Here is a 23,131-nt window from a genome sequence, read left to right on the forward strand (position 1 = left end):
CATGCAATTCAACATATGACTATAAAGTTAACTTAAAGGAAATATACAATTTTAAATTCACTCTTAACTTATCAGTCAGTTATGTTCAACCAATTACTACATTTAATTGATTAACCACAATAGTATTTTTTGCTTGCACTGCAATATCTTTGATCTGTATGACAATTGCCAAATAATCCCCCCTTTTGATAGACCATTCATGAAAAGCTCCTATGAAATTTGTTTACTGAAACATTGCCCCTTGCAGTGTTATATATAGCGTAATACTGGCGATAAGCCGCGATTATCGCACACTAAAAAGACCGTGGCCACTTAAGAAAATCCAAGTGTGGTATCTGCGATAGCGGTTTACGAGCTATACTTCTTCCGATAATGGAGCTGGTCAAAATTCCTCCTCAGTTGCACTGAATCAGTTGGCCGGTTAAAATGGTTAGGAAAACGCTGCTTCTGCTGGCCAGTGTGCTGCTCCTTGCCTTTGGAGCTGCCCACCAGGAACTGGAGAATCTGCTGCAGAAGCAACAGGTGGACTTGCAGTTGTCCAGCGATGAAGTGGCTGCACTGCGTCCGCTGTATCTGGAGTTCCAGGCCCAGTACGACTACCTGTACAGCCTGAAGCTCCAGAGCGGCGACGGAAGTGAGCAGAGTGCGGCGAAGGAGACCGAATTGGATGCCAACTACCTGCAGGCCTTTGAGGACTTTCGCAGCAATTTTGCCATTTACCTGGACGAGAAACCTCGAGTGGTTTATGACACAAAACTGCCCAGCGTGGAGGAGATAATGGGAGAACCCTATCCCGATTTCAGTCCAGAGCAAAGGGCGGAATTCGAGGATCTCAGGGACATAATACAGGACGTGATTGATGAGGCACAGTTTGGCATTGACGACCTGGTGGAGCGGGCCATCCAACTGGAGGCGAATCTGCTGAAGCTGAACAAGCCCAAGATTGTGACCGCCGCCATCGCCGGCTTGGGCTACATGTGGAAGTACTGGGGTCGTGGCAGCCAGGCCGCCTACTGCAGCTACTCCCAGGTGCCGGAGTTCCAGGTAGCCCTGCAGGCCATCAACGATGGCGTCGATTGCTACTCCCGCACCATGGCCTTGGTGCTGCGCATCCAGAACGAGACGGTGGCGGCCGTCAAGGAGGTGAAACGCCATGTGGGCGGTCTGGTGAAGATCTACAAGAAGATCGCCGCCAAGCAGACCACCGTGGGCAAGATCCTCTCCGGCACGGTGAATGCTCTGAGTGCCATTCGCCGGGTCCACGACATTATCGCCGTGGGAATCGATGTTTATGGCAAGATCAACAACCAATTGCCAGGAGAGGCCATGCACTCCGCGGAATGTGGTGTGGTTTTCGTCAACAGCATACCGCACATGCTGGAAACGGCCCAGAACCTGACCACATGCATCACCTACGTGAATCCGGAGGCACTGGACTTCGAGTTCACACATCCGGAGGAGGATCGCTACTGGAACACCGGCGCGGAGCCCCCGGAAATACCCCACGAAAACGAGGTGGACGAGGATGACGATGATGACTACCCGGAGTTGGACGACTATGAGGATCACAGATAAGCTTCTGAAACTTCCACCGATTGATAAGCGTAGTTTTGCTTATTGGAACAATAAACCTTCAGATAACAGTTAAATATACCGCTTAAATTAGCGTTGATCGTTGCGATTAAAACAATGCTGTTAAAAAAAGTGATAAGGAATACAATTATATGGTTAAAACATATAGAAAAGCAAGCATTTTACAGTTAAAGATGTCAAAGAGTCTGTCATTTTATGAGATCATTAGAGTATGTATTTGGGAAGGTTAGTTGAAAATGGCAATTTATACTTACTATTAATATTTTTCAAGTTCTAACACAAATTTCTTATCTTTAAATTGCGAATCGCATAATTCAATTATTTATTGCACAAAGGAACATGATTTTCTCGTTTTTTTTTTGTTATTATGAAAATAAGTGTTAAATATATATTTAAGATTTCGCATGTTGGCTACACATTCCAACAGTTAATTGTTTAGAAACAAAGTTCTTAATTTACGAAATTTCGAAGCAATCAAAAATAATAGTTTATTAGGTAACTAAATCTGAAAAGCTATATGGCTTTGGATTTTTCGATTTTACACAGATCAAAAAAATTCTGTTTCCTGAATGGATCTTTTGAGTATCTTTACTTTGGCTGCACAATATGGCCATTCGTTTTTATAATTTCCCAAGGGCTTGTTTCATTTTTAATTTTTTCAATCCTTTTTTTATGATTATAAGTTATTAGGTGGACTTAAAGCAGAACCCAAAATGCATTCAAATATCTCGGACTTTGATTACTCCTATGACTAGATTCTGGACTTGAGACTGGGTACTTTGACTAGACGTCGCTTTCCTTGAGCTGGCGCACAAACTGCTCGCTCAGGGACTTGTTGATGCCCTCGAAGTTGATGGTCACAGGAGCAGCCGCCTGTGGCGTGCTCTGCGACTTGGACACATTGCGGCCCGTGGGACTCGGTGGTGGCTTCTCGGAGGCAAAGGCCTGCGGTATGGCTATGACATCGGCCATTAGGGTTTGCCGGCAAAGGGCGGACAGGGCGCTTCCAGGACTCGGCGGTGGTGGCTCCTTGGGCTTCTTGGTGCCCCTGCGCAGCTTTGAGGTGAGCGTGGCGAAGCCCAGTTTGCTGGAGATCTTGGCACTCCGGCTGACGGCTCGCGGCAAACTATCGTAGGCACTGGAGGTGCCCCCCACACTCTCCTGATCCGTGGACACCTCGTGGTAATGCTGCTGGTGCTTCGTTGGGTCCTGGCCAGCTCCCCTCATGCTGCCCGCACTGATGCTCTTTTGGAGCACCACAGAATCGGCTGCCTTACTAGGTGTTTGGGGTTCCTGGCGCGGGGTAACCGGAGCACTCTGCAGGAACTGCGCCTTGGCCAGCTGCAGACGTATGGCCCTTTCCGAAAGGGGCGTGGCTGGGCGCTCTGGTATAAGAATCTGTGGTGGCGGGAACTCAAACTGCTTGGCCTTAGTGGGTGTGTTGGGATGCTTCCTTTGGATACGCGGCAGGGTGTTGTCCTGTTTGTTGGGCAAGATCAGGGGAACTGGAGCCGGCGGTGGAGGATGCACCCTGGAGAAACTGGGTCCAGAGCTGGTCTTGGCTATCTTGTGCTCAATCTTGTTGCTAGCATTGGCACTCTGTGATTTGTGCAGCGAGTTTTTCTTGTAGAGATGAGCTTTCCTAGGTGGAACTGGGGGATTATTCAACTCCGGCGGCTTCTTGGACTCTGCCAATCTCTCAATGCTATCGCTGGCCAGTGGAGGACGCACGAAAAGGCATCCCCGCCTGAAATTTTCACTACTCTGACATTTTCGCAGCTCCTCTTTATTGGGCGGCTGTGTTAAGCGCTCCAAGCTGATGGATTTATATAGATTGAGTGGTTTTGGCGGGCACTTGAACTTCTCTGATTTATTCAACTTATCCGCTTTTTCCTCCGTAGGACTATCCAAATCCTTTTCGATCAAGGCTATGCCCTCCGAGGCATTTGGCTCGGGGATGGTGGTGAATAGTTTGCGTTTGGTTTTCACAAAAACATTGGCATTTGTGTTGTAGTTTCGGTTATGCTCTGGCAAAGGAGGAGGAACAAAGGCTCCCAGTTTTGTAGGTGGGGTAAGTGTTGCAGGGGGAGTGGTTGAAGTAAGAGGAGTGGTCAATGCAGTGGAAGATGCGGATGGAACAGGAGCAGGTGCAACACATTGGCTTTGCTCAATGAGTTCACCTGGCTTGACCTTTAGTGAACCGTAGACAATGTCTTCTCTAGGTGCAGCCGTCTCCAGATCGTTTGCAGTGGAACCCAACCGGAAGTCGTCGTCCAGTGAACGCTGCTTCAGCCGGAAATTCTTCCGCCGCAATCGACGCGGAGTCTCCAAAACCGAGTGGGTATCCGCATCACTGCTATCGCTCTCCGTCTTGCTATTCTGCCGCGAACCCATCTTGCGCAGTCGGAGCAGCTTCTTCTTGGCACTGGCACTGGCATTGCCGATACCATTGACACTGGGATTGACACTGGGATTGGTACTGGGATTGGCACTGGCACTCACATTCACGGTGGGCAAGCTGGAGCGGCACAAGGTGCCCGTAGTGGTGCTAGTCTCCGTTTCGTGTTCCATTGGTGAGGCTGCACTGGCACTGGCACTATTGTCGTCCTGGGCAAAACGATCTCGACTGGAATTGTCGCAAGTGGCATAGGCAGAACTGGAGTCCAACTGCTGACCATCCTCGCTGGTGATGTTGATATCCGGCACTATGTCACGGGAATAGCGATTCGTTCCACCCTCTAAAAAGGAATCAATTTATTTAAGATTGAGCTTAGTAGGTTTTAAGGAGAATGGAAGCAAAGATTTAATGCTCTTGTAGTCAAAGATTGGATCCGAAATGATATTTTTGGAAAATAACTTAATTTATTAAATTTAAACCAATCGTTTATTATAATTTATAAATAAAATCAGTGTACAAACAAAAAAGATGATTTGGACAGTTTCAAGAATCCGCATTTAATACCGTATGGCAAGTAGAACAGATATATGGTAACTTTAGGATATAGACATCCCAACTTGTTACAAACTCAAAGGATAGCTTCTTTATACTATGAAAAAATAATTTATGACAAAAACTAGCAATTTACACTAAATTAAAAAAAAGCGAATTAGAACTGATTGTTTTTAAACGATCGTAAAAGATTCAAGGGTCTAGCTTTAATACTGAACTCGCAACCGGTATAGAAACGGATATGGCTATATCAATATATCATTCTAGTCATGCTGATCAATAATGTATGGGTCGGAAATGTGTCCGCCAGTGCTTTACAAACTTCTAATCAATGAACAATTGTTTTATACCCTCTGCAGGGGTATAGAAATACTCACGTATGCTTAGCTTGAGGCACTGCAGGCATTCATGCAGTCCTTGGAGCTCCTCCAGATACTCTAGTGTCCGCTCATGCATGGTTTCCTGGCAGCAGGCCTCATCCAGTGGCGATTTCTGGCTCTAAAGTGTCACAGAACAGGTTAATTAACAACCCACAACATAATATATTAAATAATTTAATATATAACTGACCAACTCGGCCAGTCGTCCCAGTTCGCTCTGGACATCGGATATGGCGTTGAGCACGCCCGCCTTCATCAGGTTGTTGGAGTAGTACGGGTAAATGCTGCGAATGCTCAGCAATGCGGCCTGGCAGTCCCGCATGGAGGGGTGTTCCAGCAGGTCGGGCGAGGCATTCCTCAGCTGGCCAAACAGCTCGTCGGCACGTTTCAGTGCGCCCAGCAAGGGGGCCAGATTGGTGTGCGACTCGAAGCTCTGGACGCGACGCGAATTGCTGGAGGGGATGGGAATGGTCAGCCGATTACTATCCGGAGGAGGAATGGGTAAATGCACATGCCACCTACACATAGTCGTTGCACTGCACCTCCTCGTACTTGTAGATGGGCGTCTGCTGCTCCACCAGCGTGTGGGCGGTGACCAGAGGCGAGGCGGTGTCGTGGATGTGCTCCTCCACCTCCACCATCACCGCCTCCGGTTCGTCGTACTTCTTGAACTCGTGATCCGTGAGGGCGTCGTTGCTGTCCTCGATCTCCTTCAGATCGTTGACGTCGTTGAGGGACAGCGACGAAGCCTGCTGGGAGATGGCCTGGGCCAGATTGCAGTTGGGTGAAACGCTGTCCAGGGAAAGGGAGCGGCTCAGCGTGGGCGAGTGATCCGTTGTCACTACAGAGAGAGTAAGGATTAGCCATAGATCTCCTAGTTAATGTCATACCCACCCTTATGGCACTCCTTGTTGATGCGCCTCACATCGATGGGACAGTAGCCCGGATGCAGCAGCGCAAAGGTCGAGGCCTCCGGTCCAATGCCCCTGGCCTTCTCCCACTCGTACAGCTTCCGGGTGAACTTCCTCGAGATGCCCTCGAATTTCATCACCTCGCCATCCGAAGTCTTCACCTCGATCTTCTTGGTGTGATCCGGCACCACAATGGCCTTAAGGCGGGACAATCTGTGGGAGTTAAATAAGGATTAGTTGAGGGATTAGTTGGGATCAGCTTTAACAAACTTCTCTTTGTCGTGTGGCCTGTGCTTGTACCATCGGTCATCATCAGATCCCCTTCTCGTGGACTGACTGTGCTTGGAGCCCCGCTTCAGGGAGTCATTATCCGAAGTGGTGCCACCACCAGGAGCGCACTTTAATCGGTTCCATTGCTCTAAAAGGAAAATTTAAATTAATTGTTAGGATACTTTGGAATAAAAAAATATATCACAATGTTAAATTGCATGATTTAATATTACAAAATTTGCATTAATGTGAAACATATTTGATTTAAAACGGGATCTACTTGTTTTAAAGGCTTTGGGTAAATTAAAATCTATTCCACAAATAGACAAATGAAATATTAAAAAATATATATAATAAACTGCAAATGATAAAAATCATAGCTACAAATATGAACATTAAGTATGAACTACCTAAGATTACTGCTACTTTTTACCCAGTGTAAATACCCACCCAACTTCTTCTGGAACTTCTCTGGCAGATCCTTCTGGTCGGGCAGAGCACACAGTCCCTGGCCCTCCAGCTTCACCTGGCCCATGCTCCACAGGTTCCAGTCGATCTTGGGCTTCACCTCGCCGCTCTGGCTTTTGGCCGTGGGACTGGCCGACGGCTCCAGGGAGGCGTACGATCCTCCCGTGCAATTCTGCTGCTTGGTCCGCCACTTGTGCAGCTTCTTCTTGAACTGCGGGGTGAGATTCTGTTCCAGCTGGGCGGTGGACATGAGCTCGTTGTGCAGCAGCTGAGTGGGCGAGTGCTCCTCGCTGCTGCGCTTCCCAGTTGTCCCTGTTGCTCCTCCTCCGGCTGCACTGCTGCCCCCCAGTTTGATACCTAAAATTGTTTGTACAATACACATGGGTTAAAACTTTCTCAGAACAAATATTTATGAGGACTCGAAGGGGATTCCTACTGCGGTTGGTTACGCTGGAACGCTCGAACTCGCATTGCTTGTTCTTAAACTCCGAATCTAGTTTGAGTACGAGAAGTTGATAATGTTGAAGTATCTCTTCATCTTCGTTGTGTGGGAAATTCTTACAGTTTGGCGTTGTGGGCTCCGAGAAATCGCCACTGGACAGATCCTCGCTCTCTGCAAAAAGCAGGGTTTGGGGTTAGGAAAGGCTTATAACACCAAATGGGATTAAGGATAGTGTTATCCTTTGCTCACCCACCAAATTCACCGAAGAAATCCGATTGTCTGGAGGGACTGCTGGGCACGGATGAAGTACCCGGCGAGTGGACACGACGCATTCGCGAATCCTTGGGACTCTTCAACGGCGAATGCAGTTGCGGCAGATCACTGTACATCTGGTTGACCTGGTTGAGATTCAGTGGACTCGGTGGCAGCTTCTGCCGCCGGCTGCTGGTGGCCTTGATCTCCGCCACATGATCCTCGGGCAGGACCTCGAAGTCGGAAAAGGCCTTCGATCTTCGCAGCGACTTGCTGGATGAGGACTTGGCTGGCAATGGCGGGGCAGAGGACTTGATGTTATCCAGGCGCTCGTCGGTGGCGGATTTGCGCAGCTCCACCTCAAAGTTGGAGGCGCGGGAATCACAGCGGGTATCACTCTTAGAGGAATCACGACCTGAAAAGGTTGTACATAAGTTAAAAAGCATTTAAACAAAGAATTTAAAAGGGATTTACGATAGTTCTGTCGACTGGCTGCCTCAAGATCATCCATGGAGCTGGCCGAGCTGATAGTTCCAGGTGTGCCACCCGTATCACTCATTATGTGGCCCGAGGAGGAACTGATGATGCTGTCCGCCGAACTGCTTCCAGCTGCCACACAAATGGGCACCTTGAGGTATCTAAAGAGTGAGCCAACATTAAAATGGAAGTCAAGGAAGTATTGGAGTCTGAAACAAACCTCTCCACCTCGTGGTTGAGTGGCATCAGGACACTGGTTTCCGGAGCACCTGGTCCCGAGGGCGGCACATTAGCCCGCTCCCACTTGAAGGCCGCCTTCACCTTGGTCCACTTGGACACCTTGGCCTTGTTGTCGCTGTAGGTGCTCTGGCGCCTCAGGAGATAGGGTCGCGAGGAGCTGAGCTTTAGCCCGGGTCGTTCGCCCTTCATGAACACGTTGAGGTCCTCGTCCATCATGGACTTGCTGCGCTCTCGGATGCTGTGGGATTATTCGATAAATTGCAAAATAAATAGAAGACCAATCGGTTCAATTTTAAATTCCAGCGTATGACTACTTATAAATTCTATTCACAACAAAATAAGAATTTGTAGTAGGTGCAGAATAGTACTTAGTTTTAATTTCCATCGCATGATTTTTGTGATAAAAAATATAATTCGATGTTTTGATTTAAGATATGTTCATTTCATTAAAAATAGGATATATTTAAGAAAAGTTAAGAGCTTTAATTTAATTCACGTTTGCTTGATTTAAGTCACTTTTGTAAAAAAAAGAAACGGGGTTGATACATCATTAAAATTTTAAGAAAATCGACCTAAAATTACAAACCAACATTTAAATGCAGATTTAAAGAACTTAAAACCAAAAACTTATAGAGCTATGCATTTTTTAAAATCCGATATCTGTAACAAAAGTTATGGCTTTAGAAGTGCTGGTTTTAGGTCACTTTTCTGCATTGCCATTTTTGGAAAAAAGAAAGGGGTACCATCATTAAATTTTCAAACCAAAATTTAAACGCAGATTCTTAGAGCTTAAAAGTGCAAGCATGCAGAGTCATTCCTTTTCAAAATCGGATATTTGTAAGAAAAGTTATGGCTTTAGAAGTGCTGGTTTTAGGTCACTTTTGGAAAAATGAAAGGGGTTAAATCATAAAAATTTCAAGAAAATCGAGCCAAATGTATAAACCAACATTTAAATGCAGGTTTTCAGGGCTTAAAACCACAAACTTAAGGAGGTATGCCTTTTCATAATCGGATATTTATAAGAAAAGTTATGGCTTTAGAAGTGCTGATATAAGGTCACTTTTATGCAAAGCCATTTTTCGAAAAAAAGCTAAGGGGTACCATCATTAAAATTTCAAGAAAATCGACCCAAATTTACAAACCAACATTTAAATGCAAATTTTCAGAGCTTAAATCCACAAACTTATAGAGCAATGCCTTTTTTAAATCGGATAATTGTAAGAAAAGTTATGGCTTTAGAAGTGCTGATATTAGGTCCCTTTATTGCAAAGCCATTTTTGGAAAAAAGGAACGGGGTTACATCATATAATTTTCAAGAAAATCGAGCCAAATTTACAAACCAACATTTAAATGCAAATTTTCAGAGCTTAAATCCACAAACTTATAGAGCAATGCCTTTTCAAAATCGAATATCTGTAAGAAAAGTTATGGCTTTTGAAGTGCTGATATAAGGTCACTTTTCTGCAAAGCCATTTTTGGAAAAATGGAAAAAAATTGACCCAAAATTACAAACCAAAGTTTAAACGCAGATTCTTAGAACTTAAAAACACAAACTTATAGAGTTATGACTTTTCTAAATCGGATATCTGCAAAGCCATCAATATTAAAAATAAAAAAAAAAATTGATTCTTGCATTCTTTATAAAACAAATGTTATTGGTGTTTTGTCGACCTGCTTATACCTATTTCAATTGATGTGGTGAACAGTGTTTTAAAAACACAAACTAATGAGCAATATTGCTATTTAGCATTTATTCTCAACTTAATTCTTACCGCTTGAATTTGCCCTGTTTGAAGGGCGGTACCACCTCGGTGCCCATCAGGGATTCCAGCCAGGTGAGGGAGTGCTCCAGTTCGAACTGGTTGTCGCTGGTGTTGGTTCTGGGTGGCTTGGTGGGTGGACGTTGCTGCCTGATGGCCTGTTGACTGGTGGAGGGAATGTCATCCTCCAGGGCCTGCAGCTCTGCCTCGCGCTCGCCTGCCTCATTGTCGGCAATGGTGGTCAGTCGGTGCTCGAGGAATCCCTCCAGCAAGGCGTACGTGCGAGTCAGTTCGTCCATGGCCTCAATGGCGGAATTGAGGCGAGTCCTCAGCGGTTCAATGGTGCCCCTGTCCGCCCGATAGGGCAGGCACTTGGAGCAGGAGTGTTTGCCCAGTTCGCAGACGGGCAGATCCTTAGCCTCCTTCCTCTCGAACTTGGGAGAGGCGGACAGATTGCGGGCCCGGGAGGCCACGGCCGGAAACTGGAAGATGTTCTCCTCCGTGCGGCCACACATTGCCGGCGGAGCCGTGGGCAAGGACTCGTAGTGCAGGACATTTTGCCGGGACCGGGTTCGTCTGGGCTTTGGCGGTGGCTGTGGCGGCGGCTGTGGCGGCGGCGGTGGCCTGTCCCAGTCCATGTCGGTATCGCAGCGAATCACTCACTCGGACTTTGTTTGTTTACTCTGCCCAATACGCCACTAAAAACGCACACAAGACATGAAAAATCCGAGAATTATCAAAATCGGTAGATTGTTTATAGAAGAGGAAGACGACGACCGATGCGAAACGTCCGCCGCCAAACGCACACATAAACGGATCCTAAAGTGTAACGATTAAATCCACGAAATGTAAACAATTAGTTCGAAAATCCCATTTCAGCACGTTTCCCCACATGTGCGAAAGTTTTGAATATTTTTCAAAAATATTCACGCGTGTGGTCACTTAACCGAATCGAGTAGAAGCGATCCGGAATGCACTGTGCTCCTGTGTGGTTTTGGGTTTCGGGTCTTAGTTACGGTTTTGGCTTAAGAACTGGATGCCATCGATCGTCGAGCGGTTGCCCCAGCAAAAGAAACAAATAAAATCACGCCGCAATCCAAACTATTTTTAAAACGCTGACACTCTTTTGTTTGTTTCGCCCCATGGCGATCGCACTATGGCACACACCCAGTATTCGTATACCCGTAGTCCCATAGCCCCCGATTTCCGATCCCGATTCCGATGCCGATGCCGATCCCACCGCGCAAAGTGCGCACACACACTTCCTTTATTCCACTTTTAGGTTACACACAATTAATATTTCCAATTTATGCGAAAGTGCACGCACTCAGCGCGGAATTTGATGGATGGATGGGTGTACCAGTGGGTGGATGGGTGAATGGGTGGATGGGTGGTGCTGCGAACAGATCATGTGTATCTGAAGTCGGCGGCCCCCATTACTTTCGCCACTTTCCGAACGTTATATCCAAAACTGTTGCCACACATTGAATACACACATTTCGCTCTTTTCCACTCGAATTTTCTTCCTGGCTGCGCTTCTTTTGTTTTATGGGTTTATGCGCAAGGTTGTTTGAGCTATTTTCGGGTTGTTCGCCAGTGTTTTGTTGAAAGGAAAAACAATAACAAATTATTACTTGCACTTTTCCTATGCACACACTCGTTCGTCCGCCCCGCCGCGGAATGTTCTTCGATCACTCTTGCTCTCTGATTCTCGCGATTTTCCGCGGCTCGAAAATTCCGTATACGTCCGATCCGCTCGTCGGTCAATGCTATTCTGAGCGGCACGGCGCTTTCATTTCGAACGGATCGGAAAAGTCGGAAAATGTGAGATTTATTTTTAGAGAGCATGGGCAACGGACTCTTTGCCGTTTTCAAATTTCTCTTAGAATTTGCATGATCAGTGATTTAATCTTATTTGATGGCTTATTTTCTAGTTCTGATGGGGCTTGGAAAGTCTAAAAATAATATATATAGTCAATATCATTTATTAATATTATTCATATAAAAAAGATTTTTATTGAACGCTGTTCATTACTTTTAATAATTTAGTTAATTATTTAATTAATAAAGTTAACTATTGACGTTGAATTTATATAGTAGTTATTGAAGTAATTAAAAGCGTTTATGACGTTTAATTCTCTGCATACCTAGTTGAATCTGTCACGGCTATTAAAAAATTAATGGTATTATAACTTAAGTTACGGGTAGAAAATCAGAAAAAGTCCGCTGCAAAAAATCCTTTGAATTTCAAACTTTTTAGTTAGCGGTACACTTTAAGCAAAGTTCTGTACCATGGTTCAGGAACATGCTTATTTTCATGCCGTCGACAGGGCTGCCAATCAGCTGTTTTCAGAAAGAGTTGGCAGCTCTGCACCGGAGAGGTTATGCAAAGCAAGAGTTTGGAATCCCGGTAAATAAGCTTATTCCTGAGAGAAATGCAGTCCATCGTGGCTTCCATGCGGGCACTGGCCCTGCGCCAACCCACCATGGAGTCGCTCCGCCTGCTGCACCTTTCTGCCGTGAGCGAGGCGGCCCGTAAAGGAACCCGGGAGAAGGCCCGCAAGAAGAAAGTCAAAGTGGAGGTGAAGAAGGTGGGATTCATTCCGCACAACCAGCGCAACAAGAAGTGGGTATTGTAAACTTAGTCTGGGATACATATGTAATTAACCTCTCTCCGCTTTCAGAATCAACGTAAAGCGGGCGGACAAGCATGTGGACGACTCCTGGAAGCAAGTGCCCAAAGATGACTGCTACGTAGGGCGCTACTACCGCTGGCCAGTTTACTCCGTTCAGGAGGCCATCCAGTGCCACCGGGAGACCCATCATCCTAGCATGTACAATGTGCCCAAGGCCCCGCTCAATGTGGACATCGAGCTAAACATGCAGGCGGAGAAGATCACCCGCTTTGTGGACAACTTCCAGCGCATGGCCATGATTCCACACAAGTTCGAGCACGGCGAGGAGCGAAAGATCATTGTCTTTACCAAGGGAAATGTGAGTCGATCTTAATAGGCCCTTGAACCCCCAATAACTCTCTGTACTTCCTTCACAGAACGAAGTCTTGGAGGCCAGGGAAGCTGGCGCCTCGCTCGTCGGCGGCGTGGAGCTCATCAAGGACATAACCAACGGCGAGCTGCTGCTCTCCGACTACCAGTACATCATTGCCCATCCCAACATTCTGGCCGAGCTGGTGGCCCTGCGTGGCCTGATGAAGCGCAAGTTTCCCAATCCCAAGAGCGAAACGCTGGGCACTAATTTGGCCGAAATGATCGTCAAGTTCTCCAGCGGCATTAGCTACAGTGCTGCCAAGGATGAGTACCAGCAGAACTTCGGTCTTATCACCGCCAGTGTAGGAACATTGGACATGGACGGCCAGAAGCTGGAGGAGAACATCAAGTTCCTGCTTCAGGACATCAACACTATGAGGCCGAAGCGCGAGGGTCGCTTCATTACCCGTGTTCTGCTGAAGAGCCCGCCAAGCAGCGAGCAGCTGAAGATCGATCCCTATGTCTATGTGCCAGAGATGTGGGATAAGAGCACGGCGAAGGTGAAAAAGCAGGAGGAGACCAAGAAGCAGGAGGAGCCGGCGGAACGCCAAGAAGCCGCCGCCTCCAATTAGTTTACACAGATGCCTATGTATTTTTGTTGATGGTTTGTTTGTGCATACTTTAAACTTACATCTTCTAGAGTCCTAAACAGTCTACATTACTCTGGCGGCATGGCTTTTGCCTCTAGGCCTTCTGGGTGGCAGTGCTGCGTTGCTGGTGTTGGCGCAGCATCTCCAGCTGCTTGACCCGGGTGTAGGCGGCACTGGCCACCAGGACCACCACATTGGAGGTCCACCAGAGCGCCGATCGAACGTCATGGTAATACTGGGTGGCAATCACCGTCTGGGCGCAGGCCTTTGCGGTGCCCGAGATATTGTGCGTTAGGGCGGAAGTGACCTGGAATATGGAATATTGATTGACCGAGTTAGATAAGATTAAAGCAGGCAGAACAGGTTGATTACCTTGATTTCCAGCGCAGTGACAAATCCAATGGCGAAGCCACAAATGCCACTTAGGGTCATGGCGGCCCAAAACCAAGGCGCCCACAGGTGCGGGTACGTGATAATCGTCTCCAACTCGCCGTTAATGATGATTAGCGGCAAAAATAGCAAAGTTGAATACAGGTTATTGTAGTAGCTGAGCAGCCACACCTCCTGGTTGACATAACCCAGCGACTTCTTCGTCTGAATGGAGAACATGGCCAGGGCCAGTGAGCTGAGCACTCCGAAGATGGTGCCCCGCCAAGAGAAGACTTCCGTGAGGCTCTCCTGGTCCACTCCCAGCCAGAAGCCTATGACAATGGCGGCACAGCACATCAGACACTTGAAGCTGGTGCGCTGGCGCAAGATCACGTAGGTCAGGACCACACTGAACACGGTGGTCAGTGAGCGGCCAATGTAGTAGAACGCCACTGTGACGTAGGACAGCGACAGATTGTTGGCGCCAATCATCAAGGTGTACAGCACGGAAAGCGGCAGGATCTTCCGGAAAGTGTCGATTTCCAGCGGATTCCCCTCGGGAAACGTGAACACCGAAGGGTACTTCCTGCTCAGGCGGCTGGCCAGAAAGCAGATGACCGTGGAAATCACGCACTGGAACCAGGACATGAAGAGGGGAGCCCCCAGGTTCACTGTATCGCTGCTCAGCAGGTGTTTATTCACAAAAACCGTTAAAATAGAAGTGCACCTGTGGAGGGCAAAAAGTTAAGGATTGCTATTGCCCCTAAAGCGGAGTAGTCTTCTTTATTCACCAGTAAAGCGCCACCACGAAGAAAATCTTCAGGTATTTGTTCACCAGCCGGTTGTGCTCCTCCAGATTCTTGTACATTTTGCAGTTTCAGGGATTGGAGTCCGATTTGTGCGAGGAACAAGTAATTGTGCGTTTATTTTTACACGTATCTGCACCCGGTCTGCCGATCAGCTGTTTCCAATAAGAACATTTGAGTAAAGTGCGGGGGTGGCTTGAAAAGTTATCCGTCGCTATGCCATTGAAAAAGTAAAAGAGGAATAACATGCTATAATATAACAATTTTTCCATTATTTGGAATCAAAACATTTCGGTATTTCTATTCTATTAATTATTAAAACGTCAAAAGCATATTAATAAATATATTGAGCAATTAAATTTTAAAAAAATAAATTAAAAAACAGCTTTGAATAAAAATTGCATTTATCTGTATCATTAATTTTTAAATATTATTACATTAAACATAAAAGCGAATAAATTATGGCTTAAAGTAAAATAAAATGTCTTTGTTAAGAGAAAAGTGAACTCTCATAAATTGATATTTTCTGTCCCCCAAGTTCTGTTTTATAAACGTGCTTCACTGGGTTATATACGCCATATTCAGTGTGCTGAACCCATTTCGTGCCCCAAAAGATAAGCTCTTCGCCGGTGCAATGCTTAAATCAAATTTATTGAAAACAATTCTTGTTAGTTTCTGTTCACACGTTTTGTTTTGGGCGTCGGCCGATCTATTGGTATAAATATATATATTAGTGTTTCTTTCTTAATCTCTCCGACTTTAAAAATACGAGCCTGCCGCTCTACTTCTCCCACTCGCGGAACTCTGTTCCATCGGGCGGCTTCACGGTGACCTTCTCCTTGCCCACCTCGTCCCAGTTGGTGCTGAGCACGGTGCCGCCGGACTCCGAGAAGGACTTGTTCATGGCCTTCTGGACCTCCGGCGAGGATGTGCTGTAGATCTTCTTGAACAGGTTGTTGAGGGCCGTCTCGCCCTTGGCCTCCTTCTCGTCGATCTTCTCCTCCTCGCTGACCAGCTGGTCCCAGTTCTTGGGCTGGCTCTTGACGGGCGCAGCCACGGCCACGGCCACAGCCTTCTGCTCCAGATTCTCCCAGCGCAGGCCCGTCTCCTTGGCCAGGGTGATCTCCACCTTGGATGCGAATGCCTTGTGCGAGGAGCGCTCCACGACGATGGGGTGCAGCAGCTTCAGGTCCAGCTCATAGCCATCCGCCGTCATGTGGACCCGATCCGGGGAAATCTCCACTGCGTAGTGCTTGTCGGCGGCATTCTTCAGGAGCACGGAGATGACCACCTTTGTCTCCGATTGGTACCAGTCGTGGCGCACGGACATCTCGCAGGCTTTCCGGATTTTTGAATTTCCGAATTTATGACGGCGTGATTTCCCAATTGTTATTTGCCTGATGGAGATGGGAAATCATCGATGACGACATTGAGAACATTCTAACTTTGAAAAATGGTCACACCAGACCACATTTAGCAAAGACTCGCACCGAATAAGAACTGGTTGTTGTGCAAGTATTTTCCAGCACTAAAAATTTTTGAAAAAAGGCGCGCAATAGCTATCTTTTTTTCCTGCTCCTCTTTTAATGCAACTTTATGGACCCAACAAATAACTTAAACAAATATTTTAAGCAAACAACCCAAAAAAAAAAACGGTTAGGGGAATGTGTTTAGTTTTAAAGTTTGCAAAACTCTTTGCAAGACATGTATACTTTCCGAAAACTAAATGGTGCAAATGGTACAAACCAACCGCAGCCAACTTAAAACAAAGTTTAGGCCAATTTACGTGCACTTCAAGTTTGGCAATCAATACGTTGCTTTGGGGGCAAACAGCAGTCGAAAGCGCATAAGTCCCGACGACAGCCGACATAAATTCCGGGTGGCAGCAACTCCTCCGATTTCTCCACTGAAATCCGCATCCATTTCGATGCGTTGTCAAAGTTTGTCCGAAGTGACAGCAGCATGGAAAAGAACAAGTTGGCCAGAAAGTATTTTCCTTTTTCAATTTTATGACTTGCACTCGACCTGTTTTCATGTTTGCGTTTCCCATCAATTGACTATTATCTTTTCAGGCTTGAAGAACATCTGTGACTTGTTCACAAATGCAGCAGACGAGTTGATTGTTACATTTTGGCTGGCCAAAAAATGAATGAAATGAAAGGCCTTAAAAATTTTGCCTTAAGGCTGAAAAAACTTTGGTGCGCTTTAAGTCCACTCAAATATATGCAATCTTATGAATATACATGTACAAGTTTATTAAATGCTTACAAATATGCTGAAAATCAAATTTAATTTCGAAAAAATTAAACAATTTTCATACTAAAATAGTATATGGGATACGAAATTACAATTTTATTTTATTTTATTTTATTTTATTCTATATTTTCTTCAAGAATTTTGTACTATTTACAGTACTTTACATCATTATTAACAGGGGAAATGATTAACAGAAGTGTTTCATTTCATTGCCATAGGAATGGAACATTTATCGCATGCGATAATCGAAATTCTGTTAGCTAACATGCGTGGGTGGGGAACGTTTGCAGACAAATCCAGACCTTGCAGCTGTGCTGAATGAGCGAGAGCAAAGTCTCTGTTAAGTTCAGCCTTACATTCGCATAGTTAATTTCCCTTTAAAATACAAATAATAAATAAATAAGTCGTTTAATGATTGTAAGAAACCTTTCTCCATTTGTGCAGCTGCCTTAAATCACTACAGATTTAAATAAATATTTTCGGTTGAAACTTGGATTGCATATTAGCGCCACTTTTTATACGGCTAGCAATAAACAGCAATTATTTATTAATTCAGTTTTTTAAATTTCATCAATATGTAACCCTTTAATGATAAATTTAAAACAGTTTTATACATCTTATTGGAACTTAATGTGCCACTGTTTATGCGGCTGGCAAACTAAACTAATTCTAAAATTTAATCAAAATTTAATACTTTTCTTAAGTGAAAAATTTAAAATTTATGTTAGAACCTAATGAACTTCTAAAACCCACAATAATAATTTAATTTTTCTATTAAACCGGATCTTAAATTTTCCAAAATTTAACAGTTTACTTTAGCCCATAATTGTAAGTTTAAAATATTAAACCATCTCCGTTTAGTTTATTTTAAGTTAAAATTGAACGTATTTTTTTTCTTTGTCAAGAGTGCACTTTTTGCCCAATGATAACAATTAACTGTGATTCATTACTGAGTGGCCCTTGCCCTTTGAAAATATTGGGCGGAACTGGCAGTTCAAAACTGAAATTTATCGAAAACTTTTAGTAAAGCAAATATTGATGTTGCTTCGATATGGGTGATGGGTGGTGGGACGTGGGTGGAAAATGCAGTGGGCACTTGGCGGGAAATGTGCGGATGGCATACAAATGGCTTTTGCTTTTGCTGCTGCACTCGGCACGCGGATGGGATGTGTGAGCGATACACATTCGTCCTGTTTGCTTGTCACTTGCGCCTTCTTCTGCAGATAGTTCGAGATTGAGCAAAGAAAAACACAGCCAACAGCCACAGCAGACCAACAATTGACACCACCCACTATCCACCATCCACTATCCACTCGCCCAAAAACTTGGCTAATGGAGGCAATTAATACAAACTGGCTTGTGAGAACATCCTTTGACGCAGGCAATGCCTTCCTCGGATTGAGTCCTCTGCAGAGAGCGACCACTGATTAATGGCCTAAAGTGTAGGAAGCCATAACCGTAAACCTATATTAGGTCAGCAGCCGCCAATGCTGTTATTTGCATGATAAAAGTGAAGTGGCTGGCACAGCTAGACCACCGATTGATGCAGTATTAAGCAGCAGACAGCAGGTTATAGCCCGTAGGTCCTGTGAGGCCATAAAAGCGTGCCGGCGAAGATAAAACTCGAATTGCAGCAGCGAACACGTCCGAAGGCGAAGCCCTGCAATTGATAATCCAGTTGCTTGGATGCGGCGACGTGACCTAGTCAACTTTAAACTCCAGCGATAAAGTTACACTCTGAGATAATTGGAAAGTAAACAAGGCTTGTACCAGCCGAGGTGCCTTAAGCAGTACTTTATTCCGGAAAGCCGTATATCTTGACATTGCCCGCGTCCCGTCGCCGGTCGCTGTCCTTCTCGTCGCAGGCATAGGCCAGCAGGTATTGCTTGGGATGCCAGGCCACAGTGAAGGTGGAGGCGTCCACATGGATGTCCGTCACCCGTTCACCCGTCTCCGTGAAGGCAATGTCAATGATCAGGTCCTCGCTGGCCGATGCAATCAGGCGTTCGTCGTGACTGAACGATATGGTCCGAACGGGCCACTCCAGGCGGCTGATTATGCGCAGGCAGGCCAGCTCGTTGGCATCCCACAGAGAAACTTGGGCATCCGCCGAGCCAGTGGCAAAGTATTTACCTGGAAAGCACAAACAGTTAGAGATTTAGCTTGGCTGAGCATAACTGGCATAACTGGCATACCCGTTGGTCCAAACTCTATGCAAATGCAGTTGGCGGGATGGGCCTTCAGGGTCATCTGGTGCTCCAGACTGGGATAGTTAAGGACATGCATGCACCCCAGTCCGTTGGTGAGGAAGAACAGATCGTTGGTGTTGTTCCACGAGATCTCGTTGACCTCGAAGCTGAAGGGCTCCTCCACGCGGATCTTGTTCGTGCGCGTGTCTATGAAGGTGATCAGATCCTCCTTGTTGCCCACCGCAATGGTTTTGCCATCCGGGGACCAGGCAATATTGATGTTCTCCCCCTTGGTATTGGTCACCGAGACACATTTTCCGGCCCGTATGTCCCAGATTCGCACGGTCTTGTCGCCACTGGCGGTGGCAAACTGGTCGGGATTGGTGCGATGCCAACAGAGCTGGTCCACGGATGCAGTGTGGCCCCGGTAAATGCTGCCCTTCACAAAGCGATCGCGTTCCAGGGAGTACACAGCCACCGTCTTGTCAAAGGATCCGGAGGCCAGGTGACGGCCATCGGCATTCCAGCAGACGGAGTGAACCTGGAAGGGATTTCAATGGAGAGCAGTCCACATTTGTAGCAAAAAATCATAGAATCTCTGGGAATATCAAGCTCACCTTGGACATGTGCGCCCGCTGTTCACGGATTTTGCTGTGGCTCCGGAAGTACGACTTTAGGTCATCGAAAGTTTGCTCTGTGCGACTCATAGCTATAGTTAGATTAAATTTTATTACAGTATTTACGTTTTTATTTTTGCCGGCTCAGAAAATCTAAACAAAAGTGTGACCGTTGCTGGGTCACAAATATATACTTGCTTATAAATACCCTAAAATAGCCGGGAGAAATATGAGTTAGCTGGGTTCCCCACCAACATAACGGTCGCAAGGGCGGCTTATTCAAATATAAGTTTAAAATTTACATTTTTCCCAGATATAAAACAAAGAGACTCAAGTCAATTGAAAACTTAAGCAAATTTCCTGAAAACTACCTCACTAGACACCTCTAAATGGCTTGTTTGCCTTATTCAACCGATTGCCATCACGATGTTGACATAAAAAGAGAGATTTAAAAATCAACAAAACTTTATTGAATCGCTGCCACAAACACAATCATTAAATAAGGAAAACAAATAAATAGAGATTAAAAGCGTGGATCAGGGAAGAGAGCCTCATGGACGTCGATGATTCCGTGGCGGTTCCCTCACATTCCGGTCGCTCTTCTCGTGGATGTGGGTCGACTCGGCCAGCTCCACGTTGGCGTGCAAGGCGGCGTCGTTGGCATTGAGGTGGGCCTCCTGGGCGGACAGGGTGGCCTTTTCAGCCGCATCCCGCGTCTCCTCGTAGTCCAAGCGAGCAGCATAGGCCTGCGATTCAGCGTGCTCCAGCTTGGTCTTGGCCTGGGCCACCATGTCGATTTGGGAGGCCAACTCGGCGGCTGCCTCGGAGGCCGCCTTTTGCGCCAATTCCGAAGCGGATTGGGCATTGTTGAGTGCTGCGGTTAGCACACTGACATGGTTGATGGCCTGCTGGGCGGCATATTGGGCCGCTTTCGCCGATCTCTTGGCCTGCTGCAACTGGGTCAGCTCGTTCTCCATCGCCTTGTGCGCCTCCACACTCTGATCCTCCAGTCGATGGAGCAGCACCTCCTTGCCCTTGAGCACGGCCACTGCAGTGCCGGCTGCCTGAGCAGCCGCCTGGGCCAAAGTGCTCTTGGCCACATACGAGGCCTGCTTGCCGGCCGCATTTTGGCTGGCCACTGCGGACAGCGCCTGATCCGCCGAGCCCTTGGCTATGCTGCGCAGTCCGTTATCCGCGAGGTAACCACCTCCACCTCCACCTCCACCTCCACCTCCATTGTGCAGAGTGTGCACAATGTAGTCGGATGAGGCCTCGAAGTGGGACAGCTTCACCTTGGCCGGCTCGAATTCATCATGGTTAATGGCTTCGTAGGTGTAGGGGGGCACCTCGTGCTCGATCACCGCCGTTTGCTGGGACACCGGACCCGCTCCTTGGTTCGATGAAGGCGGTGGTGGGGGTGGCACATTGACCAGGTGGTGATAGTGCGACTCCTTCCGCTTCACCTTGCGACCCAGCGTCGGCGTGGCCGCTGAAACACACACACACAGGGAAATCCCCCAATGTAGCCACATTTGCATGAGGAAGTCGTGGGCCAGACTCACCCAAAAACAGCGTCAGGAGGAGCAGGTGCCGCAGCAGCGATGGCATCTCTGGCGGTGGTTATGCAATGGAGCAACTGGCGAAAGGCCGCGGAACCGGAAGACTCGTGATCGCCGCAAGCGTCTGTGCCTGTGTGTTCCTGTGTGAACAAATGCCCCTGGGCGATAAAATCGGGAAGAAAATTAAATAGCTTGACATTAACAAAGGTGTCTGAAGATTAATGTCTTGTAAATTATACTTTCATACAAAAAACAAAACTACTTTTATGGATGTGACACACACAAGAGTTTCTGTAAATTTTTTTACCGATTAAAATAATTTGTTAAACGTTATGCAAAAATGCAAACATAGTTAGGATAAAATGGATTTGGTTTCCGGAATAGAATCTCTTTGAACTTAAATTAACATTGATATAAATTAATTTTGATTTATTCTGATTTTGTTTCCTAAAATAAATATATCCTTTCTGAGAATGATATTTGAACTGAATGTTACATACACGTTATTAAAGAAAAAGGCACAAATTTTAATAAATTAAAAGCTAAATTTCTCCGAAAAACTTGAAAACTATATTCATTTAGCTACTAACAGACATAAAGACATTAAGATGTTTCTGGAACACATTAGTTAGTACAATAAGTACTAATTTTGCATTTTTTTTTAACCACTTTTATTTAAACGTAGAAGATTTGACTATTATTACAAACCATTCTATCTTTCTTTAAATTCAGAAGTTTTTAAGAGCCAACCAAATCTTAAATTGTGAGTGACGATCTAGCCTCAGCAAGGACACCTTTTTTCTGAGTGCATAATCACAATGCAACCGGTTAGGTGGCTGCTTTGCCTATTAGCTAATATATGGCCGTGCACTTTCTTTGCTCTAGGATGACCGGTAAGTCGTTAGTGTGTCACGGACTGATTTGTTCCACAGGAGAACCTGTTTAGTTTTGAGGCCGGCCAAACTGGACAGCACACAAATCACACAGTTATCACTCAAGCTGACGGAGTGGACGCACCTTTCGATTTAGACTTTTAATTACACAACAAATTCGACTACAAATTTGACCACAATTTCGACTGCGAATTCTTCGATTTGACCGACACGAACGTCCTGTGTGGACCGGAGTCGAAGTGCTTCTGACGACAGTGCCAAGTCGATGGACGGGTTCGGTGGAAAACGCTTTTACTTTCGCGCTCGGAAAAGCTGGGAGCGGCGCAAATGGGTTTTGTAAATCCGGTGGGGACTCGGCGACGATTGAGAGTTGGCCACCGGTGGCGCCATGTATTTATAAACAAACTGGTCGGGTCGCCGAAGAAAGTGCAAACCCGTTGGCACATGGTTAAAGATACAGTGCACAAAGCATGCACAAACACAACCGATAATGGTGCTGGGTCAATGCTACCAGGCTGGCCGATTGGATAATTTGTAGCCGCAATTATGAAAGAGCCTCTAATTGCCATGAGACGCTTTAAATGCCCCCCGATCCCGGTGCCAGTGAATATGACGAAAGACCATGTCCGATGATTGTTCGCTTCCTCGCAGATCGACGTGTGAACATGGAGGAGTTTTCGGAAGTTTACAATGGGTGTACTAAGTGTAAGCCTCATTTAATTAAAAGGTGTAATTTGTACTAAAAGGATTTGCTCTGTGAGGCAAAAAATTGAAGAGTATAGATCACTTTTGATTAACTAGTTTTACAAAAATTAAGGCCTAACATCGGGCAATCACTTAAACCAGTTCAACATAAGGAATATGAAATATGTGGTTTCGAATTTTTGTGATTTAATACAACAACCATTGTTTTCTTAAACTTTTAAAAGTTATGTGGGTATATTAATTATATGCTCCTTTAAGTTAAAGCAGAAACTGAATAAAAATAATTGTCTTTCTAAGAATAAATTATATATTTGTTAGGAAAATTCTTTTTACAAAAATATTTGATATTGCAATGTT

General features: G+C 45.9%; 7 protein-coding genes across 8 annotated transcripts; 2 read left to right on the forward strand and 5 right to left on the reverse strand.

The window, feature by feature from the left end:
• The first annotated feature begins 410 nt into the window (after positions 1–410).
• Positions 411–1,959, forward strand: LOC128265408 (uncharacterized). The gene has a single exon (XM_053001438.1). It carries the CDS (start codon positions 427–429, stop codon positions 1,573–1,575), a length of 1,149 nt encoding a protein of 382 aa, XP_052857398.1. The 5' UTR covers positions 411–426; the 3' UTR covers positions 1,576–1,959.
• Positions 1,960–2,056: 97 nt separating this feature from the next.
• LOC128263569 (uncharacterized) lies at positions 2,057–11,592 on the reverse strand. 2 transcript variants are annotated; one of them, XM_052998742.1, is made up of 14 exons: positions 11,378–11,592; positions 9,756–10,441; positions 7,964–8,221; positions 7,741–7,904; positions 7,268–7,681; positions 7,135–7,185; positions 7,009–7,065; positions 6,555–6,929; positions 6,105–6,252; positions 5,818–6,047; positions 5,446–5,764; positions 5,114–5,375; positions 4,921–5,041; positions 2,057–4,331 (listed from the first exon to the last, which is right to left on the reverse strand). In XM_052998742.1, exons 2-14 carry the CDS (start codon positions 10,379–10,381, stop codon positions 2,377–2,379), a joined length of 4,980 nt encoding a protein of 1,659 aa, XP_052854702.1. In that variant the 5' UTR covers positions 10,382–10,441; positions 11,378–11,592; the 3' UTR covers positions 2,057–2,376. The 2 variants fall into 2 exon arrangements, with proteins under 2 accessions (XP_052854702.1, XP_052854670.1); XM_052998710.1 differs by having other exon boundaries at positions 7,009–7,185.
• Positions 11,593–12,100: 508 nt separating this feature from the next.
• LOC128265551 (50S ribosomal protein L1) lies at positions 12,101–13,439 on the forward strand. Its single transcript, XM_053001666.1, has 3 exons — positions 12,101–12,369; positions 12,428–12,737; positions 12,796–13,439. Exons 1-3 carry the CDS (start codon positions 12,179–12,181, stop codon positions 13,360–13,362), a joined length of 1,068 nt encoding a protein of 355 aa, XP_052857626.1. The 5' UTR covers positions 12,101–12,178; the 3' UTR covers positions 13,363–13,439.
• On the reverse strand, positions 13,359–14,718 carry LOC128265607 (GDP-fucose transporter 1). The gene is made up of 3 exons (XM_053001796.1): positions 14,541–14,718; positions 13,753–14,476; positions 13,359–13,687 (listed from the first exon to the last, which is right to left on the reverse strand). Exons 1-3 carry the CDS (start codon positions 14,615–14,617, stop codon positions 13,475–13,477), a joined length of 1,014 nt encoding a protein of 337 aa, XP_052857756.1. The 5' UTR covers positions 14,618–14,718; the 3' UTR covers positions 13,359–13,474.
• Positions 14,719–15,185: 467 nt separating this feature from the next.
• On the reverse strand, positions 15,186–15,969 carry LOC128266111 (protein SGT1 homolog). The gene has a single exon (XM_053002391.1). The coding sequence runs from the start codon at positions 15,883–15,885 to the stop codon at positions 15,337–15,339; it is 549 nt and encodes a 182-aa protein (XP_052858351.1). The 5' UTR covers positions 15,886–15,969; the 3' UTR covers positions 15,186–15,336.
• A 2,606-nt stretch (positions 15,970–18,575) lies between these two features.
• On the reverse strand, positions 18,576–19,803 carry LOC128265769 (THO complex subunit 3). Its single transcript, XM_053002017.1, has 3 exons — positions 19,618–19,803; positions 19,007–19,541; positions 18,576–18,944 (listed from the first exon to the last, which is right to left on the reverse strand). The coding sequence occupies exons 1-3, from the start codon at positions 19,705–19,707 to the stop codon at positions 18,607–18,609; spliced, it is 963 nt and encodes a 320-aa protein (XP_052857977.1). The 5' UTR covers positions 19,708–19,803; the 3' UTR covers positions 18,576–18,606.
• A 251-nt stretch (positions 19,804–20,054) lies between these two features.
• Positions 20,055–22,709, reverse strand: LOC128265681 (uncharacterized). Its single transcript, XM_053001904.1, has 3 exons — positions 22,194–22,709; positions 21,180–21,334; positions 20,055–21,106 (listed from the first exon to the last, which is right to left on the reverse strand). Exons 2-3 carry the CDS (start codon positions 21,223–21,225, stop codon positions 20,169–20,171), a joined length of 984 nt encoding a protein of 327 aa, XP_052857864.1. The 5' UTR covers positions 21,226–21,334; positions 22,194–22,709; the 3' UTR covers positions 20,055–20,168.
• Between the last annotated feature and the right edge of the window lie 422 nt (positions 22,710–23,131).

This window comes from Drosophila gunungcola, chromosome 3R, assembly GCF_025200985.1.
Source record: "Drosophila gunungcola strain Sukarami chromosome 3R, Dgunungcola_SK_2, whole genome shotgun sequence".
Lineage (NCBI taxonomy): Eukaryota > Metazoa > Arthropoda > Insecta > Diptera > Drosophilidae > Drosophila > Drosophila gunungcola.

Bases quoted from the DNA above. Each gene is read 5' to 3' on its own strand.
- LOC128265408 (XM_053001438.1), top strand. From the start codon at position 427: ATGGTTAGGAAAACGCTGCTTCTGCTGGCCAGTGTGCTGCTCCTTGCC.
- LOC128263569 (XM_052998710.1), bottom strand. From the start codon at position 10,381: ATGGACTGGGACAGGCCACCGCCGCCGCCACAGCCGCCGCCACAGCCA. The intron at 8,222-9,755 runs GTAAGAATTAAG...ATAATCCCACAG, and splicing joins AAACAGGGCAAATTCAAGCG to CATCCGAGAGCGCAGCAAGT. The intron at 7,682-7,740 runs GTAAATCCCTTT...CAACCTTTTCAG, and splicing joins AGCCAGTCGACAGAACTATC to GTCGTGATTCCTCTAAGAGT.
- LOC128265551 (XM_053001666.1), top strand. From the start codon at position 12,179: ATGCAGTCCATCGTGGCTTCCATGCGGGCACTGGCCCTGCGCCAACCC. The intron at 12,370-12,427 runs GTGGGTATTGTA...CTCCGCTTTCAG, and splicing joins CACAACCAGCGCAACAAGAA to AATCAACGTAAAGCGGGCGG. The intron at 12,738-12,795 runs GTGAGTCGATCT...CTTCCTTCACAG, and splicing joins TTGTCTTTACCAAGGGAAAT to AACGAAGTCTTGGAGGCCAG.
- LOC128265607 (XM_053001796.1), bottom strand. From the start codon at position 14,617: ATGTACAAGAATCTGGAGGAGCACAACCGGCTGGTGAACAAATACCTG. The intron at 14,477-14,540 runs GTGAATAAAGAA...TGCCCTCCACAG, and splicing joins TTCGTGGTGGCGCTTTACTG to GTGCACTTCTATTTTAACGG. The intron at 13,688-13,752 runs GTAATCAACCTG...TCCATATTCCAG, and splicing joins TCACTGCGCTGGAAATCAAG to GTCACTTCCGCCCTAACGCA.
- LOC128266111 (XM_053002391.1), bottom strand. From the start codon at position 15,885: ATGTCCGTGCGCCACGACTGGTACCAATCGGAGACAAAGGTGGTCATC.
- LOC128265769 (XM_053002017.1), bottom strand. From the start codon at position 19,707: ATGAGTCGCACAGAGCAAACTTTCGATGACCTAAAGTCGTACTTCCGG. The intron at 19,542-19,617 runs GTGAGCTTGATA...AATCCCTTCCAG, and splicing joins AGCGGGCGCACATGTCCAAG to GTTCACTCCGTCTGCTGGAA. The intron at 18,945-19,006 runs GTATGCCAGTTA...TGTGCTTTCCAG, and splicing joins CATAGAGTTTGGACCAACGG to GTAAATACTTTGCCACTGGC.
- LOC128265681 (XM_053001904.1), bottom strand. From the start codon at position 21,225: ATGCCATCGCTGCTGCGGCACCTGCTCCTCCTGACGCTGTTTTTGG. The intron at 21,107-21,179 runs GTGAGTCTGGCC...TGTGTGTTTCAG, and splicing joins CCTCCTGACGCTGTTTTTGG to CGGCCACGCCGACGCTGGGT.